General features: G+C 59.6%; 2 protein-coding genes across 3 annotated transcripts in view; one reads left to right on the top strand and one right to left on the bottom strand.

Moving 5' to 3' along the window:
- The window catches only part of IFT140 (intraflagellar transport 140), a 72,963-nt gene extending 64,968 nt beyond the window's left edge, over positions 1-7,995 (bottom strand). For both annotated transcript variants that reach the window (XM_080829856.1, XM_080829857.1), the window contains exons 1-3: positions 7,905-7,995; positions 5,652-5,829; positions 3,130-3,351 (exon numbers count right to left, since the gene is read on the bottom strand). In XM_080829856.1, the coding sequence (XP_080685982.1) occupies positions 3,130-3,351; positions 5,652-5,798 (369 nt within the window). In that variant the 5' untranslated portion in view covers positions 5,799-5,829; positions 7,905-7,995. The remainder of the gene's footprint in view (positions 1-3,129; positions 3,352-5,651; positions 5,830-7,904) is intronic.
- Positions 7,996-11,374: 3,379 nt separating this feature from the next.
- Positions 11,375-21,255, top strand: part of CRAMP1 (cramped chromatin regulator homolog 1) — a 51,922-nt gene continuing 42,041 nt past the window's right edge. Inside the window, exons 1-2 of the mRNA XM_080830632.1 lie at positions 11,375-11,453; positions 13,645-13,991. Of these exons, the coding sequence (XP_080686758.1) occupies positions 13,646-13,991 (346 nt within the window). The 5' untranslated portion in view covers positions 11,375-11,453; position 13,645. The remainder of the gene's footprint in view (positions 11,454-13,644; positions 13,992-21,255) is intronic.

Raw genomic sequence — 21,255 nt, 5'->3', positions numbered from 1 at the left:
CCACACTCTCCCTCCTGCCCTTTGCTCCATCAGCAGGGACTATCCGATGCCTGCAGGCAGGCTGGGGAGCACTCCTTCATCATAAACAGGATGTGGTGACCAGATACGGACGACCCTGAACAACTCGGGTCTGAACTGCGCGGGTCCGTGTACGTGCGGTTTCTCCGGACGGATCCGGTAGCCTGCCGTAAACGTACTTGCGCCTCCTCGTGACTTTCTTGGCACTTTCTTTATCCTAACCTACAAGAACAGTATGTAACACATACAACGTGCAAGACGTGTGTTAATTGACCAAGTTATTGGCAAAGCTCCCAGTCAACAGTGGGCTATCAGTAGGTAAGTTTTCCGGTAGTCAAGATTATATGCAGATTTGTGACTGGGAGGAGGTTGAGGTCTCTAACCCCCAAGTTGTCCCAGAATCCACTGTACTGTCGGCCTCACCAAGCAACGTGCACAATAAATCTCTCAGAAAAGTTACAATGAGTCAAATGTGTTCCCCTCCCTCAGGTTTCTGGACAACACCCAGGGGTTAGACCGGAAACAAACCCTGCGCTCTCCCATCCCCCTCGTAACTTCATCCAACACAAGTTTATATAATCAGCCTCAGACAAGGTATCTAAAGGCCAGAAATCAGCCCCACACAAGCACAAGGGTTCAATGTAACGAGAGGCTCACGCAAAGTCAATGTTCCCTGCATGCTAGACTAACACGCTAGGCTCTACACCACTGTAATTGAAAAGAAGTGTATGTTTGGTCATTCAGGCGACCAAACCTACAAATCTTCACCACTGCTTCATGGCTCACAGCTGCTAAAACCTTTGGAATTTCCCAGGATAAGGGCCACAGCGGTGTCTTCTCTTCTGTTACCAAAGGGGACTTTGGGTCTTCGCCCAAGCGCGGGGCAGCTGCCAGGACAACCAACCACCGATCAGACGGCTCAACTTCCGGTCCCACCCCAACCTCCAGGGAAGGGACAGGTCACCCCCCCAAGGTTGAATCAATCACGACTATCCAATCGAGCTCCGTAAACACCCAAAAGGACTGGGTTTGGAAAGCTTCCGGGTAGCTGACCACTTGGGGGTGCGGGGTGAATGGCGCCTGGAGAGGACTGGGACCTCCCCAGACCTCGCCCTGTGCATCTCCTCAGCTGGCTGTTGATTCATCTCCTTATGCCCCCAACAAACCGGTAACATGAGCTGCTCTAGCTGACTGGGAGAGCCCAAGGAGGAGGGACCCTCCTTTGTGCAGCCTGTGGGCAGACGCACAGGACTGGGGACTGGCATCTGGCGTGGGGCTGAGACCCTAATCCACGGGACCTGACGTGGTCTCTGGCTGGACGGTGTCAGAACTGAGCTGAATTGTGGGCACCCCGTAGTATCTGAGGAAGCCCACCGGCCAGCACACCGGAACTGGCTCTGGGAACCCAAGCGGTTCTGCAGCAGTTGACACTGAAAGTGTCCAGAGCAGTCTGGCCCTGCACTGGGCGAGCTGACACTCCCATCCCGCTCTGTGAGTGTGCAGGGACGCGAGACCCGGGCACACAGAGTTCTCGCCTTCCTTTACCAGTGGAGCTTCTTCTGATGGACACTTGGGGCAGCATCTGCCCAGTGCCCCTTTTCCAGGGCTCCCCCACCTCCCTGGGCACTGCCGACGACTGTCCATGTGGTTACTGGGCCCGAGCTGGACTGGGGACAGAGGAGGAGGGGCAGCAGCCCCTGGGCACAGCGGGGGTGAACGCCTTAGCTCCCAGCACCTAGGGGTGCCGCCTTGTGAACAGGGAGGCACAGGAGAAAGAGGCGGCTGCGGCAGAAGGGGGCGCGCTACAAGGAGATGCGTGTCCACTGGCGCACATCTTGGTCTAGACACCCTGAAGCCTGCTCTCCTCCTGTCCCGGGGACCATGGGACACTCCAAAGGCTTCAGATTAAGTGTCCCTTCTTACTTCCGATAGTCTGGGTTGGTTTCACCGCTAACCAAGCCCACCCTAACCAAAACAGTCTCTGCCGGGAGACGGAAGACCGTCGGCCAAGGCCGGTAAGGACGGCTCTCCGCGGCGCGGCAGCCCGAGGGCTCACTCATTCCGCGCTTGTCGCCCTACTTGAGCCCGTTATTCAATCAGACCAGCACTACTGTAGGTCTTCTTGGAAGGATCAAGATTTCTGTCCTTAAATGTGTTGACTCAGAAAGCTTTGACAGTACAGATCTGGGTTTCCTTGAATGCCTGGGGAATCTGTCTTGTTAGTTGTTTCTTAATACAGTCAAAAGGATGATGAGAGTCGATGATGGGGAGTTCCTCTGTTCCTACAAGGGATCTGCCGATCCCTTCCACGGCAGGGAGAGCGGAAAGATCACTGAGGAACTAGAAGTCTGAGGGCAGCGCAATGTCATTAGGTGGAAACTGAATTGAGAAACAAGAAAAATCTATGGGCACCTCGAGGGCTCAGTCAGTTACGCATCTGCCTTCACTTCAGGTCATGATCTCAGGGTCCCGCTCACCAGGGCGTCTGCTTCTCCCTCTCCCTCTGCCCCTCCCTCCACTTGTGTATACTCTCTTTCACCCGCTCACACTCTCTGTATCTCAGATAAATAAAATCTAAAAAAAAAAAAGAGGAAAAATCTAGAATAAAGGGAAACAAATCCATACCAAAATGGGCAAGTGATTCGATCAGAAAAGGACACACAAGTAACGGTTCCCTTTAACAGCAAGAGAAGTGCTAAGTAGAACACTGCCGACACGCCACTTTTCTCAGCAAAACTCTGAATTTGGATCCAGCTGTCGGGGGCAGGGGCCGGCACCAGCCCCACGGAGGGAGGCTCGGGCACCCACCACGGATGCTCATGCCCTGGGCCCCAGGCGCCCCACCTACAGGACCCTCCCTGAACAACAGAAGCACGAAGCTGGCTCCGCACCTCCGTCTGTTTAGCCCCGAAGCACTTACCAGCAGGGGCCGCTGAGGTGACAGGCTCCCGCCCCCTCTCCCGCAACAACAAACGTCTCCAGATTCTGCCAGAGTCCGCAACCACGTGTTTCTACAACTCTGGTCTTTAACGCCCTTCCCAACGTGTACCCCAAAGGGCACTGACAGGCTAAGGCAGGGATCTGAAGTCAGCGCCCACCGAGTCTGCTCACCCTGTCCCCGGACACGAGGCAGTTCCCGCTGGGGCTCCACTCGAGGACGGTAACGTCGGAGGTGTGCGTCGGGGGCACCGCATGCTGCTCCCTGTCCTGCTTGTTGAACACCGTCACTTCTCCGGTCTCCCACCCGGCAGCGAGGACCGGGCGCGTCGGGTGCCAGCACAGGGAAGTGACCCGGAAGGCCCTCTCCACGCGCGTACCAGGCACACGCTCGCCCTGCAACAGGCAAGAGGCAAATTCCACATTATGAAGAGAGACAGCGATTCTAGGCACTTCTGGCTAATCACTGACACGGAGACGAGTTAGAAAATAAAAAGAGCCGTTTATTAAAGAAACGTCCTCCTTGATTTTCAGAGAAACGCCAAGCTTGCTCTTAGTTGCACTACGAAAACACACAGTTAACACTCAACCGAGCGCGCCGGCCAGCTTATCACAGGGGCTGACCTCATCCCCGCAACTGCTTGGTTGCCAGCTAGCATTTTCACGAGTGCCCGTACGACTTCATTTACAAAAACAAGCAGTGGGCCAAGAGGTCAAGTTTGCTGACCCCAAGGTTCTCTAAGCAGCCTCTGGGGTGACCCCAAGAGTCTTTTCAGGGTCTGTAAGGCCGAAGTTAGTTTTAGCCCCCCTCGCCTCCTGTTTCCCGAGAGACTTCATGAGATTGAGGAACTGTGCAGAGAGCGGGACATCAGAAAAGGACCCGAGAGCATGCACATGTCAGTGGGACCCTAGCTGCTTTACTGACGTGGCAGGGGCGGCGGCGACACTTGCAGAGGGTTAAGGACTGGGAAGGAAAATCTGATTTTCTTCTTGGAGCACGAGGTGTGTCATGCACTGAGGAAGGGGTGGGCTGGGCGGAACGTGAGACGTCTGAGGGGCTTCTACAAAGTTTCCAGTAGGGCTGGAATGGTGCCCCTGAAAAAGGGATGTTGAAGTCCTAGGGTGCTGGGTGGCACAGTCAGTTAAGCATCCGACTTGGTTTGGGCTCAGGTCATACATCGAGCCCTGCGTCAGGCTCTGTGGTCAGTGGGGTGACTGCTTGGGATTCTCTCTCCCTCCTCCCCTCCTGCTCATGCATACGTGCTCTCTCTGAATTAATCTTAAAAAAACAAAAACAAAACACAAAACCATGAAGTCCTAACCTGGTGCCCGTGATACAACCTTATTTGGAAATGGAGTCTCTGCAGATGATCAAGTTAGGAAGAGGTCATTGCAACGGGCCCGAATCTGATGGCTGGTGCCCTTATACCAGGAGGAAAGAGACACGGACACAAAGAAGAGACACATGTGACGACAGAGGCGGTGGAGTGATGCTAGTACAAGCCGAGGACTGCCGAGGATTGCCAGAAGCCGCCAGAAGCCGCCAGAAGCCAGAGCCAGGCCTGGCACAGGCCCACCCCCAGAGCGCTCAGATACACCATGGCCCCGAGGAGCCCTGATTTCAGACTTCTGGCCTCCAGAATGGTGAGAGGATACATTTCTGTTTTAAGCCACTCGGCCTGTGGCCATGTGTTACGGCAGGCACAGGACACTAGCAGTTTCCCATGGCCAGTGTGGCCAGCAGGAGCCTGGACCAGGGAGCACAGACAGCGCAGCATGCAGAGGCTGTTTCTGGTTGGAGGTGTGCGCTGATTGTGGAATCGGTTTTACATCCCTAAGTATGTCCCCAAACCGAAGTAGTGGGGCTGAATTTGCCACATCACAGGGCTCTTATAATACCAGGATCTACACCTCAGGAAGAAGTGATCCACATAAGACACACACACCACACTCCCCCACGACACATGCATACCATATACCACACATGTACTGCGTACAACGCTCATAGCACCTACCACACACCACTCTCACAACACACATACCACACGTGACCCGCACACATTCCACACACCCACACCAAACAAGCACCAAGTACCACACACCACACATCACATACCACACACGTACCGCATATCACACTTAGAGCACACATGCACATAGCACACATGACACACAGACTCCACATACCACACACTCACACCACACAAGCAAAACATACCACACAGCACACACACGCCACATACACAGGACACAAGTCATATCCACACACTCACAACACACACAAAGCATACACACCGGACACATGTGCACATACTACACACACCACACACACGAAACACACAACACATACATCACATGTGCACACACAGAACATACCACACATGTACAACCATACCACATATCTCCCCCACACATGACACTCACCACACATGCCACGCACGTGTGCACACACCACATATCCCCTATACATGACACGCACACTACACATGACACTCACCATACGTACCACACACACGCACACACCACACACACACAGCATACCCCCTCCACGGCACACACACGACACATACACCACACACATGCGCCCACTCCCCACATGACACACCGCACCCATGCACAAGCACACACATATGAGAACGAAAGGGACACAAGAGCCAGAAGCCCTGAAGTCAGACACGTCGCTTCCCAGGACTCACTTGTTCCAGATATATGTCCACGCTGCCTCCTGAGGTCGTGCTGACGGAGGCCACCGCCAGGAATGGGTGAACAGGGTGCCAGTGGATGTGCGAAGGAGACCCGGCAGAGTCTGGGGCTTCTATTCGGTGGTCAAAATAGAGCGCCATGATGAAACTCAGACCTAGTCAAAGCCGAAACCTGTGGGGGAGAAAAGCAGCCAAGTCCTGTGGCTTCTGAGCAATGAGAAGAAATGACCGCATAGAATTAGGAAAGAAGCATCACAAACCATCCATCGTGACACGGTGCAACTTACAAACAGCCCTTAAGACCACGTGGGCAGCTTTACATGGAAGAGCTGACAGGGGAAAAATACACGATTAGAAGCAAGAGACCGGACCTGGAATGATTCAGGGTGTAACGGAAGAGAAGAAAACACTGCCGTCAAAACCGTAAGAGGAAGTCCAGCCGCCTAGACCACACGTGTAAATCCGATTGTATTCAGCATAACGAAGACAACTCATATTTTCTATAGCCGTCCTTCAAGCAAAAATTTCCATCCAAGTAGAAGCAAAACTCTGCTTCACAAACGCAGACGGGAAAAGCCAGTATTTGGTTTACGATAAAGTGTGAACACCAAGGCCGTCCCCCGCGTCCGGCTCTCAGGTAGTAGGAGGCATCAGGATTCCCTCGTCGGAGAATTAAGAAAGCAAAGCCCTGGCAGCTGTGGGGAAGCCGGACTTGATTAGTTTCCGGAACTTAACATCTTCCTCTCCCAGAAAAGATGCGCTTATCGCCCCTTGGCGGGAGGGGTGGGATGGCGAATGACAGGTGGCCACCACCGCCGGCTTCACAGCCCACAGTCAGCGCAGGGACGCTGACTGGTAGAGCAGTGTGTTTGTAGATGGGTCTGCTTTCCTTGAACAGTCCTCAACACCAGGCCCGTCAGGATGGCTGTGGTCAGGAAAAGAAAAGAACCGCTGGCAAAGGCGTGGACACACTGGAACGCTTGGGCACCGCTGGTGGACGTGTAAACTGGCACGGACGCCGCGCGAAACGGTGTGGCGGTTCCTTAGAACTGAAACATAAAATCACCCTGTGATTTGGCGATTCCAGTTCTGGGTCCATCCCCGGAAGACTGAAAGCGGGGGCGTGAGCCGATCCTTTGCACACCCGTCCTCGGAGCGACGCTACTCACAGTAGCCAAAAGGCGGAAAGAGCCTGAATTTGCACCAACAGCTGAATGAGCCAACACGACACAGCCCACACTCAGGAGATGCGGTGCTACCGGCCTGGAAATTCCCCCGCGTCACGGCCCGGAGGAACGGGGAAGACACGCTGCGCGGTGACAGAGGGACAAATACAGTGTGTCTCCCCCTGTAGGAAGGAAGGGTCTAGCATAGTCAGATTCAGAGACAGCAGTGGAACGGTGGGTACCGGGGCGCAGCTTTTGAGGTGATGTTCTTTCCCGCACAGAGTGAACAGCACATACTGGGAGCTACCGGCGAGGCGGCCGGTGGTGGCTGAAGGGGCGGCGGGCACTGGAGTCAGGGGAGCGGCAGGATCCGGAGGCTTCCCACGCGCACACACGCACGCGCACAGCACGGAGCGGACATCTACACTGGTCAGCGCCCTGACTCCGGAGCGCAGCACGGACACGAGCTTTCATAAAGTCGTTACAACTGCAAAAAACCCCACACAAACCCCGGGTGTTCGTAAACAGCAAAGGAAGGAGTTCAAGTTGAGTTTTCGCCGCGGGCTGCGCCGCGGGGCTGACGTTCTGGGCTGTGGGAAACTCACGCTTGTATTTCCCAAGTCCGACGAACCAGGAACGTCGGTTTGTTAGACCGACGGAGAAGGAATTCCTCGTCCTTAAAGAAGTCGGGCCGGGTTTGCGCCGGTTTTGTTTCTTATTCTCAAGCACCGTTTCGGAATGAGCGCGGACGCCCACAGATCGGGAAGGGGCTTTCCCCCACCTGGGGTTTTCTCGCCGCTTCCCTCCCCGCCTCCGTCTGACTTCACGACTTCACGGCTCGGCTTCTCCCCGGCGGCCCGCGGGGCCCTGACTTCGCCGCAAGCGCGTGGCGGGGTGACTGTCCCCCACCCACCGCTGCCCCTGCCCCACAGCGTGGAGGCTCCCCCCCCCCCCCCACGGCAGCGGCCCCGACCCGGGAACAGGCCGGGCGAGCTGCCGGCGGGGGAGCCCACGGCGGACCCCGCTCGCTCGCAGAAGGTTCCAGAGCCGGCGGAGAGAGCACCAGCCGGGCCGAGCTTACCTGCCCCGGGCAGAAACAGGCGCTCCCGCTCTCCTTCGAACCCACGCTCCGTCTCCAGGACGAAACAAAGTAGTTGGCAAATGTATAAACTTTGGGGAAAAGACAAAAATTCCGTTTGTTCTAAGCGATTTTCTCCAGTCCCCTCCCGCCGAGCCCCGTCTTCAGTGGCGCGGGGCTCAGCCGAGGGGCTCTCAGCAGGCGCTCGGGCTGCGCGTCAGGGGCGCGGGGCTGAGAGGAGGGGTGCGGGGCTGAGAGGAGGGGTGCGGGGGGGTGAGGCTGAGAGGAGGGGTGCGGGGGGTGAGGCTGAGAGGAGGGGTGCGGGGGGCGCGGGGCTGAGAGGAGGGGTGCGGGGGGTGAGGCTGAGAGGAGGGGTGCGGGGGGCGCGGGGCTGAGAGGAGGGGCGCGGGGCTGAAAGGAGGGGTGCGGGCGGTGAGGCTGAGAGGAGGGGTGCGGGGGACGCGGGGCTGAGAGGAGGGGTGCGGGGGGTGAGGCTGAGAGGAGGGGTGCGGGGGGCTGAGAGGAGGGGTGCGGGGGGCTGAGAGGAGGGGTGCGGGGGGTGAGGCTGAGAGGAGGGGCGCGGGGGTGAGGCTGAGAGGAGGGGTGCGGGGGGCGCGGGGCTGAGAGGAGGGGTGCGGGGGGTGAGGCTGAGAGGAGGGGCGCGGGGGTGAGGCTGAGAGGAGGGGCGCGGGCACTCTCGGCCACCCCGCCAGACGCCCCCCCGGCCCCCGGCCCCGGCGGTGCAGGGTCGCGGCCGCGGGCCGGGGACGCGAGGGCCGCCGCCCCCGTCTCATCCCCTCCGCTCCCGGGGACCCGGAGGGCGCCCGCGGAGGCCGTGCTCCCGCGCTGACCTCGGACGCCGCGCCCGCTCCCGCTCCCGCCGGCCCGGCCCCGACCCGCTCGGCCGAGGCCCGGCTTCCGGACGAGGATGACCCGGGAGGCCGCCGGCCGGGGGTCCCGCCCGCTGCGCCGTCCGCCCGCCCCCGCGCCCCAGGCGGCTCGGGAGCCCTCCCCCGCCTCTCGCCGCCCGAGACCGCGGACGCCACTCACCCCGCGGAGCCGTCGCGCCGCCGCGCGTTGCCCGGACGACGGCTGCGCGCGGCGCGCGGAAACAGCCGAAGGGAGCGCGGCGGCCGCCGAGGCCTCCCGAAGCGCCCCGAGCGGCCGGAAAGAGCCGAAGACGGTCGGGAGCGCTCGTGAGGCGCCGAGGGCCGCGGTCTCCTGGCGGGTCCCCGTGGGCGGGGAGCCCCGCGGTCCTCCCGGACACGCTCTCCCGGTGGCCGCCGCTGTCTAGACTCCACAACGCCGGCTCGGAGGGGGGCGCTGGGAGGTCGGGACTGACCGTTGTGCGCGGAGAAGGAGGCCGGCGACGTTCCTGCGGGCCACCTTTCTAGCCGCGGCCCCAGCCGACGGAATGTGGGGCAGCGCCGCCGCCGTGCAGGTTCGCTCCTCGTCGCTTCGTCTTCTTGCCGGGGCTCCCGGGCCGCAGGCCGTCGGCGGGGCCCTGCTTCTCTCATCTCCGGGAGGGGCGGCAGGTGGTTCGAGAGGATTTCGGAGCACAGCCAGTGGGTTCGACGTCACACGTGAGCTGCCGCGCTCTGGGGGGACGTGAGCATTCCTTCGGCAAGAAGGTCGCAGGCTCGGGCGCGCCCGGTGTCATCCCCTCGGACGCCAGCCTCCCCGGAGGCGCCGGCAACGTGCCCCCTGGCCTTTTCGGTCAGGCGTGCTTCCCCTTCGAGATTCGCTTTGGGCGGCAAAGCGATGTCTTGTCATTAAAGAAAAACATACAGTTGCTACGGCGAAAAGGTCCACATTGTCAAAAAGTGAAAACATAAAAGAGGAAACTGCAGATACTACCGGACCCGACAGTTTAGCTGCTGGATCCCATAGGTACAGGGTAGATCCCGTTTTTTAAGACTTCGTTTTCGTGGACACTAAAGTTTTTTTACTGAAAGAATTTGACATGTAGCTTCGTGTAAGTTCAAGGTGTGCTGCGAAGTACTTTGATATGCCCATGTCGTAATATGGCTCTTGTGGTCATGTCAGTCCTATCACGTAACTACAGTACGGGATCATTGTCTGTGATCGTTCGCTGTGCACGGGTGTCTATGGCTCCTGAGTGCTCCTCCCAGGACTGGACCCTGGGACACAATCTCTCTTATCCTCCCCTACATACATTACATCATCTCTCTTATCCTCCCCTACATACATTAGATTTTTATGGCTCCTGAGTGCTCCTCCCAGGCCTGGACGCTGCTGGGACACCGTCTCTCTTATCCTCCCCTGCATTCATTAGATCCCCGTGGCCCCTGAGTGCTCCTCCCAGGCCTGGACGCTGCTGGGACACCGTCTCTCGTATCCTCCCCTGCATTCATTAGATCCCCGTGGCCCCTGAGTGCTCCTCCCAGGCCTGGACGCTGCTGGGACACCGTCTCTCGTATCCTCCCCTGCATTCATTAGATCCCCGTGGCCCCTGAGTGCTCCTCCCAGGCCTGGACGCTGCTGGGACACCGTCTCTCGTATCCTCCCCTGCATTCATTAGATCCCCGTGGCCCCTGAGTGCTCCTCCCAGGCCTGGACGCTGCTGGGACACCGTCTCTCGTATCCTCCCCTGCATTCATTAGATCCCCGTGGCCCCTGAGTGCTCCTCCCAGGCCTGGACGCTGCTGGGACACCGTCTCTCGTATCCTTCGCCTCCATAGTACACCCTAGAACTGAGAACACACTCCTGTTTCGCCATGACGGAGAAATATGACCCGAGTGCCCAGCGCCATCCACTCCGACAAGGAACTTCAAAAGCAAACTCTCAATCTAATGAAGGACGCGTTTATCTGACTCCGTTGCACTTTCACACTTTGTCGTTAGAAGCTCGGTTCGCGCCGGATTCAAGACTCTGAGCTGAGGCAGCGTTTTCTTCTCACGCATCCGTCAACACGGCCCCGGCCAATCACAGCTCGGGCGCTGACCCCATTGGCTGTCCATCCACCAATCCGGAGAGACGCACTAGCTCGCACGGCCGCGAGGCCGGCGTCACAACACCACCGGCGTCGCAGGCCCGCCCCGGGTCCCCGCCCAGCGTCCGTACGTGCAAGCGCGCGCGCCCGTTGCTGGCCAATGGCAGCGCCTCTAGGGGGGACGCGCCCGCTGGAAACCTCGGGCGAGCTCGTCCCCGCGCGCGTCGCCCCGCCCCGCCCCGCCCCGCCCCGCGCGCCGTCCGCCCCGCCCCGCCCCACGCGCCGTCCCCGCCGTCTCCGCCCGGCCGCCGTAGCCGGAACTGCTGCTGAGCGCGGTGAGCCCGGCCTCCGGGAGCTGAGAGGCGGCGGCACCGGCGCCCGCATCCTCGTCCGCCGCTCGCCGGGCGCGGAGGGGACGTGCCGGGGCGAGCGCCTCTGGGCAACTGCTTCCGAGGCGGGAGGACTACACCGGCGTCGCGGCTTCTGTGCAGCGGGCGCTCGGGGGCCGGGGCTGCCCGGCCCGGCCGGTTCTGCGGGCGCCCGGGAGGCCCCCGGGGAGCCCGTGAAGCCAGGCCGCTGCGAGGCGTTGATGAAGGAGGTGACCGGGGACTGGGGCTCGGGAGGGGTGGGCAGCCCCGACCGGCTGTCACGGCGAGGCCCGGCCCCCGCCGGAGGGGGGCTGCGGGAGCGGGGACGCGGCCTGCGCCCTGGCGGCGGTGGCTACGCACGCGGTGCTTTGTCGGGGCGGCCCGGAGGCGCCCGGACCGACCGGTGTCGCGGTGACAGCACTGTGTGCGCGCAGCCACAAGTCGGCCCGAGACACGGAGGGTTTTGCTTTTTCCTTCTCGAAACCTGACAGACGGGGCCGGGCGGGGATTTTGCTGGAGCTGAGTCCACCTCTGTGCGCGGTCAGGAAGGAGCGTTGGAGGTTTTCGGTCGAGGGACTCCATCCGCATGGCTTCCTTTTCCTGCAGGGGAAAGCTCCGAACGCGTCCGTATCCTCTGGTCCTGAAAGGCCGTGTCCTCCCGTGTTCAGTTCAGTGTCCTCCAGTGTTCAGCCGGGCAGCCGGGCAGGTGTGTCCCGCTGTGGCTGGCCTGTGCTCGGCCCGGGCCTGGCTTGACGGCGGGCAGTTTGGGGATAATAGGTCCCTGGGAGTAGGGTTCTCCCCATTATAACCCGGAGAGAGGCCCTTTGAGGTATTTCCAGGGTTCTTAAGTAGGAACGGAAAGGTTGAGAAGAAAGGAGCAGCGAGAAGTCCTACACAATGAAGTCCTTTAAAAAGTTTGGGTCTTTGTCCTGCCTAGTTTTTGTTTGTTTGTTTGTTTGTTTGTTTTTGTTTTTTCCTTTTTTTGATCCGGGTTTTTGTTTTTGTCTTTTGTTTTTACTAGCATTAGCTAGATCATTCAAATGATTTGTAAGAGTGCTTCCAACAAAAGAAAACTTACTGGTCATTTTGTGACACAATACATCAGAGCAGTGGGTGTTACTCTGATTTTTACTCATTTGTCAGTCTTTCCGTGAGAGGTCCTTGCCTCTATTTCTGTATTGACTTGTTAGCCGAGCTGTCCTGCTCTCTCTTCCCCTTTGAATGGAATGTTTCCATTCTGAGCGGTTGTGTTGAGGACGTCACAGAGTTTGGGCACAGTTTCAACACCTGTTGAGGAATCTTAATATTTGTCTTTCTTGCTTTATCACAGGTACACATTACTGACCCTTTTGGGGCTCATAGTGTGGATGCTCCCTGATTCCGAGATAATTTTTGAGTGGGTCTGCATTCTGGGATGCATTTTTATAGTCGCCCAGTGGTGGTGTTGACATTTCACGCAGCAGTGGGTGACAAAGTGAATGCAAGAATTTTATTAACGGTTATCAAGAGTTTTTGCACAGCCGTCTTCTGCCCATTCTTGCATTTGGGTCTGGACATGTCTGTGGGGTCGCCTTCGCGGGTGGCTCCCACCCGTCCCACGCCGCAGGCTCTTTGTTGCAGAGGCATTTTTAATTTGTGAATCTCTGCAGCAGCACACACCTCCCACCCTGGGAAGCCAGATTCCCAGAAACCGCGAGCTTATTACTCTGTAAGTGTGTTTTAAAATAAGCAGGCGGACCGGCAGCCGCGGGCCACCATGGAGTCCCCTGTGCACGCAGGCGAGCCCGCGCCTCTCCCCTGGCAGGGTGGATCCGGGCCCCTCGCCCCCGCTCCGGGGCCAACTTCGGGGACCCGCGTGCGGGGCAGGTGCGCGGGCCCGGAGCCCCGCGCGTTTTGGGGGCGGGGAGGGGTGGGGTCGGGGGCGCGGGCGCGGAGGCCCGGGCGGCGTGGGGAGAGGCCCGGCGCGCAGGCCATGAGCCGCGGCCCCACCGGGTAGGTGGCTCCGGGCCCGGCCCCGAGCTCTCCCCCCAACCCCAGGACCACCCCCCGCCGCCCCCCCGGGGCCCCCCCCTCCTCCTCCCCGCCGACCCCGGCCCCGCCACCCCCCCACCCCCACCGCCACGACCCCGCCGGCCGGGGCGCCGCGCGCGGGCAGGGCCGTCCGGGCGCGGCCCCCGGGGGCCGCCCGGCCCGCCGCCTCCGCGCCGCCGGGCCGCCGTTTCCTGGGGTCGGCGCCGGGGGCGGCGGGGCCGGGGCCGGGCGGCGGCGGCGGGCGGGCGGGCGGGCGGCGGCGGGCGGGCGGCCGGGAGGGGATCGGGAACAAACAACGGCGGCCATGTTGAGAGGGCATCGGTGCGCTAAACTTCTCGGGCAGGCTGCCGGGCGCGCGCCTCACCGGGGTCTCCCCCCCTGCCCCGCCAGGATGACAGTGAAGTTGGGAGACGGCGGCGGCGGGGAGGACGGGCTCAAGCGGCTGGGCAAGCGGGCGGCCGACGACGACTCGCTGGAGGGCGAGGGGCCCGGCGGCGGGGACGCGGCCGACGAGAGCGGCGGCACAAAGAGGGACGCCAGGACCCCCCGGGACGGCGGCGACGGCCCCCCGGCGCCCGCGGGCGGCCCGCAGGCCCCGTCCCCGCCGCCCGCCTGCCCGCAGGACCAGCACCACTTCCTCCGGTCCAGCGTGAGGCCGCAGAGCAAGAGGCTCAGGAAGGACTCGTCGTGCGCCGGGGGGAGCGGCGGCGCGGGCGGCTCGGGGCCGCGCGGCAAAGGTGAGGGGGACCCCCGGCGCCCGCGGGGGGCGGTGGGGGGGTGGGGGGCCGGGGTCCCCGCCCGCGCCCTGCCCTGCGCCCTGGCGCCCGCCGCGGGGGGCACCGTGCAGGACGCGCCCGCGCTCTGCCCCGGAGCCTGTGTCTGTGTCGGAACTACGGGAGGACCCTTCTCCGGGCAAGTACAATGGGTTCCTGAAGGTCGGGTTTCGTTTTCTCGGGAAGGATCGTCCCTGATTGACGCTATTTTAAACCGCACACAATGCTTTGGGGAAGGGAACCTGCTCTCTCTCTTTCCCGGACGTCAGCTGGCCCACACACAACAAAGGGGTGGGCTCTCCAAACCCCTTCCGAGGGAGCCAAACACGGTGGGCCTCAGGGTCTGGCTGCGGCCGATCGCCCTGTGCCTCAGGTAGACCCAGGCTCAGAAGTCCTGAGGACATCCACAAGCAGCCCCTTGAGTCCACTCAGGCTTCCCTGGGTGCCACAGAAACGGTGTCCCCTGGGGCAGGAGGCCGCAGGAGCACTTGTGGCCCGAGAGGGGCAGGGAGCAGGCTGGGGGTTTGCCCTCCTGCTCCCGGTGAGGGAGGGAGTACAGCTTTATGGGGGTCCCCACCCGGGTAAGAAGAAAACCACGTGCACTGGCGCCGCCGCTCTCGTCCGTTTAGGAGGCCGCCTTCCTGATTGTACGAGTGAGCTCCTCTGCCCGTCCTTTCTGTGGAGGCCGAGTCTAAGGCTGCCCGCCTTTGTAGATGGCAGATGCAACAGCGTTCGGGGAGTTTTGCAGGAAAGAGGCTTTTACTTGGTTCCTTGGGAAATGGTGATTTACATTTATTAGAAGCCTTGATAACCTGAAAAAGGAAGATTTCAGCAACTGACGGAGTGAGAACCATTTTGGAGATCTGTGCCCAATATGTACAATTAATGCTCTCTTCTGTCTTCGCCTCCCCTGAGGAGGGCTGGCCTCGGCAATCACGCGGGCCTCGCCAGCTTTTTGGTATAAAGATTCTTGATGTAAGCACACTTCAGGTTGTGAGTGTAGGGTAGTTAAACCTCACGTCCTACGCCTTTATGTCATGAAAGTTGCTGATCAATTAGGAAAGCATTAATTTGTTTTACCAGCTTTGTTTTGTAAAAAATAGTTTTTCCCTCCTAGTTACAGGTATGTCTGAGTTATCACCAGGGCTCCTGGGATGCCTTCGAGGGCTTGTTTGTGGCTTCAGAAGCCGTAGCAGCAGCCACAGCCTTGCCACCTTTGCCCTCTGACCCGCGTCTGCTCCTTTGACTTGTCGGATCTGCGGGAAGGAGAAGCGGACTCACCTGTGAGACAATAGCAGGGACTGGTCAGACGAAACAAGGTGGTGGCGTGAAAGGGCTCTGTCGCCTGTGAACGGCCTCGAGGCCCAGTTGCTCTTGGAGGTCCGGTGATGAGGGGAGGCTGAGGGGAAGCGCGCTTTTATTTGCGTAGTTCAGCGTGGCTCAGACAGAAGGGCTCCTGGATTAGCTTCACGTCAGCCATCGGCCTTTCTCTTCTTGGTTCTTGTCCTGGTGTGTGGCTTGGAGCAGCAGTCGACTTTCCGGTAGGAGAATGGATATTTGTTAGAATTGGCGCTTCTTGTGACTTTTACATATTTTACTGCTTCAGCAAGTGACTATTTTTTTACGTAAACGAGGAGGCTAAACCGTAATGGTGGCTTTTAGGAGTAAGAAGCGTGTCTGCTGTGCTTCACAGAAGGTGTTGAGCCGGAGTTTCCTGCTGGGGCCTGATCTTGTCTGCACCCGTCACCGTGCCCGGGACACCCCCCTCATGCCTCTGTACCCCGTGCTCACTGATCGCCTCCATTAACAGCCCGCGAAGGTCCGGTTCTGAAAGCATGCCTGGGGACCTCTGCAAGCAGGTCTTAGAGGAGCGTGTGTCTTCCAGACTGGGAATCTCCACCCTGGGTGCTGAGAGCGGATCCGTGAGGAAGCGGACAGTCCTGGTGTTTGTTAGTTTTTCACTTGAAAGCAGTGAATTTCCATTACGCTCGAGGAGTGCTCCCGGCCCTGTCGTTGGTGGTTCTTTGTTGACCACTGACCGCTCTTGCCTGTTTGAATTGGAGCAGACAGGCGTGAGAACCTTGCAGTGACTCTGGAGGAAAAGTCTTACGGAGAAAAGGAAGTCTGCCCTGTGCCTCTGTGCACACCTCTGGGTTTTCTTTCTCTTTGAGAAGACAGTCTTGTCAACTTCAACAAATAATACTTTCTCTGTAGTACGATTCCAAATTAGGTTCTATTGGAATTTTAAGGGGCAGGGCGCTAAGACTTAGCATCTCTGTGCTACATGTGTTACAGCCCTCTTTCTTCCATTTTAAATGGGTACAGAAACCGAGGTTTATTGTTTCAGTGACGCGCCCGACCTGAACAGAGGGTAAGCTGCAGGCCGGAAGCCGGCGCATCTGCCTGACGCCACTGTGCGCGTTCTAGCACCCCACCGTGCGTGCGCCCCGTGACCGAGGCTGCATGTAAGACTGAGATCCAGAACTCACATATCTGTAAGAGCCTGGTCTTACTCAGAGCCCGAGGCCCTTCCCCCTCTGGCCAGTTTGTGATCTGTGTGATTCTGGGCTAACTGGTCTCTCATGGAGCCTCGAATTCTTTGTCTGTAAATGGGGATAATGCCAGTGTCTGGCTCCCCAGTAAATACCACAGCAGGCCGTGCTGTAAGTGACTAAAAGGCTCCCTGTGCTTCTGTTACGGAGAACGTGGATAGCTTTGAGGTTAGGAAACTACAGTGTCGGGACGGGTAGACTGGGTCACCTGTTGGGAGGTAGAGAAAGAGGTCCCAGGACTGCTCCTAAGCTGCTGTCTGCCCTGTGGGGACAATTGTAAGCATAAGGTAGACTCTCCGTTTCTTTGATGCCCCTTCAGTCCCCTACCCCACCCCTCTCGTGCCCAAGAACCATCCCTCCCCCTGCCTTCGGGCCAGCCGGTCATGAAATGTGCCATCTCCACAGTGGGGCAGCGTCGCCGGGTCTCACTGTGCTTGTGCTTAGGAATCAGTACATCACCGTACGGAACTTGTATTGTACATAAACCGCGGGCTGCTTGTAGCTTCCAGGTGTTTTTAGAAGACATTGGATGAGCTCAGTGAGCCCAGTGTGGTCAGCCTTCGGGAGACAAGTACCGTATGGGGGAGAGCTGCTTTGTGGCTGGCTCCGCTGTGGGGCAAAGGGAAAGTCCCTTGACGTGCCCAGACTGTAGGTTCCTTACTTCCAAAATGGGTGGGATAGTGCCTAAAGCTATCTTGACCTTAACGTTTAGGGGTGAGGGGTCAGCTGTGCCGACAGGACTTGGATCCTGTGTGGCTCAAGAGAGCATTCTAGAAGGTAGGTTGCCTGAAAACATGGTAACTTTGTGTTTGTGGGTTCTGCCTAGCCCTTGCCTCCGGGGGAGCCCCGGGCCGGGAGTGGTCAGAATGCGCCCCCTCCGCCCAAGGCCGTGCCTGTGTGTCATGCAGGCACAGTTTGCTAGTCGTAGGCTCTGTGGTCGCTGGTGTTGTTGCCGCCCGGCATTTGGGCCAGGCCCCAGGAGGCCAGCTGAGGTATGGCCATGCACACTCAAGCTCCCTGGCCTTCATACTCTCCGGAGAGGGAGGGGGCCAGTCAGACTGTCACCGACCACTGAGGCCCTGGCGCTCTGATTCCTGTGCCCGGTGTGAGTCAGTAAGTGATATTTAATGAAATCAGGTGCAGTGATGACAGTGTGGAGGCCGCTGTGGCCACCTGGGCCAGGGCACGGGCCTCTGCCGAAAGCCCTCAGCTTGTTGGGAGAAGAGGAGGAGGAAGGCAGGACCCCTCCCCCCACACACCCTGTTGGCTGCACCAGGAGGTAGAAGACCCCGACAGGTCCTGTTGTGTGCCCCAGACGCCGTGTGCGCGGTAGGGCAGGAGACCTGCGTCCCTGGCCACTTCTGAGACGGGCCCTCGCGGAGCCGTGCAGGCTGGAGAGGGAAAGCCCTGCGGCCCGGGGGCTCTTGTAAATTACTAGGTTCAGAGTTGTTCTAGAGCTGTGCGCCTGACACTGGCTTCGCCTCGAAGACGTGGTTAGAGGACGGAGGCATAGGTGAGGTGACCTTCCGGCCTGGTCTGAAGGCTCAGCGGCTTCTCCGGTACCTCGCTGGCTTTTAATGTCCGGGTGAAGATTTCTGTGCTGTTTGCTTGTGGGATTGTCCTTTGTCATGTGAGGATACTGTAGGATTTTCATTTTATGCCGCGGGACCTGTCTCGTTTCGTATCACACGATGATGTAAAGATGCCAGAGGAACGATTTCCGAGAGCAGAGTCCCGGATGTGAGAACGAGCTCTGTCGCAGGCCGCGGAGCGTGGCACGTGCTAGGACGCGGAGTCAGCGCAGCGGTGGCCCTGAGGACCGACGTGAGCGGCGCCAGAGGACCAAGAGGTCCGCAGGTGTGGTGCTTGCGGGGTGTCAGCAATTACTGACAAAGTCTTCACCTTATTTGATGGCAAAGGCACGTGTTTTCATGGACACAAGGGGTTTTAGTTACACTTTTCTCGGACAGTCTGGTGAGAAGCGGTACGCCTTTGAGGGAGCCCGGCCCCAGAAGTGGAGAGGACGCCGAGGCTTGGTCTTGTGTGGGGGCCGCATACACTACGGGCTGTGAGGTTCCAGGTCACCTTCAGCTCATGGACCCAGCTGTCTCAGAGGCGGGGACCCCTCTCCCGCGGCTCAGCCACAGCGGCCACACGGGCTCTGCAGAGACCCGTTGAGGGACTAGTGGGTGGGAGGCCACCCTGGGGAGCACTGGCCGCGTGGAGTGGGACAGCTCGCAGAGGCCTGGCGGACAGCGGTGTGCGTGATGACGGACACTGGTCCAGGGGAGGCATCTGGATCCACCTGCCAAGGTGACACGCTGCCTGGGAATGGCCTTGGTGGAGAGGGTGCCCCTTTGGTCGTGGCTGGGCTCCGAAAATCCGCTTGACGGTTGCGGTGCCTGATGTGGGTGACGTGTGCTCCGAGGGGCGCGGGAGCGGCCCCCGGGAGACCTGGGCATTTTTCCTCCGTCTCAACTGTGATATATGGTGACCTGAGGTGGACAGGTCCACGGCACAGGGGTGCCGTCTTCAGCCTTTGTGAGAAGTCCCTGCCCCCTCGTACCACAGACCCAGGCCACGAGGAAGCGTTCCTGCGCCGGGCCCGAGGCCGGTGTGCCCGCAGGCGGACTTCCCTTAGCTCTTTTCCTGCTAAGAAGGTGCAGTGCACACGAAGTGAGGGGAGGCTCCTGTGTTCTCCCCTCGGGGGGCCCCTGAGCGCCTCGCACTGCTGGTCTGCTGCACTCTGTTACCGTTCCGGACCCTGTGGAGGAGCCTCGCAGGCTCCGAAAGCGAGCTCCAGGGTAGGGAGTTATTGCCTGATAGGACAGTGTCATCCCGTCTTTTGTGTCTGACCTCAGCGAAGTCACATGGTTTTGTTTTTAGAGGTGAACATCCCCCCGGCGACCTAACTCTTGCCACTGTTAGCCGCGCGGCTTTGGGCAATTCACTGAACGTCGAAGCGCCCTTCTCTGTCGCAGGCGGAGGGAGGGGTGTCGAGGTCCAGTGCCCTCCCCACTCAAAACCCTGGGTGTTTTAGCTCTGTGTGTAATAAAGATACAGAAGCATCCATGACATGGGCGGCAGCCACATGGCGTCGTGTGGCCCGAGAGGAAGATGCCCAGGCTTGGTTCTTGCTGCCCCGTGAGCTTGGGCCGGCTCTGGAACGCGGACCGTAGCTCCGTGCTGAGGAGACAGAGGAGCGAAGCATTTGTCGTGCCTTTGAGGTGCCGTAGAGCTGCCTGCAAGCGGTATGGCTTGCGGGTGAGCTGCTCCCCGGGCCTCAGCACCCCCAGCTGGAAGACGGGGAATGTTTCCTTCTCTTCCGATAGTGTGAGGGGCATGGGCGATAGGGTTCCAGGCTCGTTCAGAGACGTGTGGTGGGAAGGAGGGACATGGAGGAGGCAGGCAGCCGAGCTTGTCCAGAGGGGAGTGGGCAGTTGGGCAGCCGTGCGAGGCAGAGCACAGCCACACGTCTGTATCCTGCAGGTGGGAGCTCTGGAGAGGAGGCGGGGGCCGGGGTTGGTGCTTTGGAGACCCGGGAGGAGGCTCCTAAAGTTGTCTTACTCGGGGTGGTCCAGGAGTGGTCTGGGAACGGGGCTGCAGAGATGGGGACAGGAGAAGCTGGGTGGCCCCTGGGCCACTGGAGGACCGTGACACAGAAGTAGGTTGACAGGGAAGAGGGGGCTCTGTGTTAGAGGCACCAGGTCTCGGCGGCTGGTGAGGGGCCCCTGCTGCGCTCTCTGTGGGTTTCTGAACTCCTGGGGAGCATCTTCTGTGTATGAGGCCCGCTGCTGGGCTTGGGCCCTGCAGAATCACACACTGTCCCTGCCTTCAGAGACCTCACTGTTGGGATCCTATTCTTGTACACCGTTTCCCTGTAGGTTCCTCGGATACCGACTTCTCATCACGTGGACACTCGTTCATGCCTTTTTGGCCTCGGAAACTAGTTGCAGACAGTGTTGACTTCGGTCTTCTGCGTTTTTCCACTGGGCCTCTTGCCCCCCCACCCCCGTCCCCGGGAGAGAAGCCCCAAACCCGCCCAGTCCTGGTCTTCTCTTTCTGCCTCTGGCCGTCCCACTTCTGTCCTCGCCTGCTTCTCTCTTCCTCTGCCTTCTTCAGGGCTGCACTGCAAAGCTTGTGCACAGGTGGGAGCCCCCGCCCCCCGGGCCCACTGGCATGTTCCCCACAGTCTCTCTGGTCCCGCTTTTTGTCTGTCCTTGAGCCCGACTGCTTGGATGAGCCCGAGGTGATGCGCTGCGCCGCGCCATCCTTGTCTGAACTTTGGGGGACGGACCAGACGGCCTGTTCTCTCTCTGCTCTGAAGTTGGGCGATTCTGCTTTATTTTTAAGAAGGATTCAAGGTTTAGGGCGACGGTCATGGAATATTAGAAATGGTTACTAGGGGGTGATTGGTTTTGGCTTTTGAACGTTTTGGATGTTCCTGTGTTCGCTTTATCGTGCACTCTAACTCTGAGGTTCCCTCCAGCTCAGAAATGCTTCTGCTGTGTTTTCTTTCGCTGTTAACCGTCGTCTCGAGTCGCAGCGGTGCTGGGATCCAGGGACGTCTCACAAGACCTGGCCACGTGCCTGTGCTGTAGGTGCCTCGATGGATCTGTCCTTATGGGCTGGTGTGGTGGTGCTGTGGGCTGGCGGACGCTGAGCCTGCGCTCTGA

The sequence above is a fragment of the Martes martes genome (assembly GCF_963455335.1).
Source record: "Martes martes genome assembly, chromosome: 18".
In the NCBI taxonomy this organism is placed as follows: domain Eukaryota; kingdom Metazoa; phylum Chordata; class Mammalia; order Carnivora; family Mustelidae; genus Martes; species Martes martes.
Note: the sequence above shows the minus strand (reverse complement) of the source record. Positions and strands in the feature narration are given on the sequence as shown.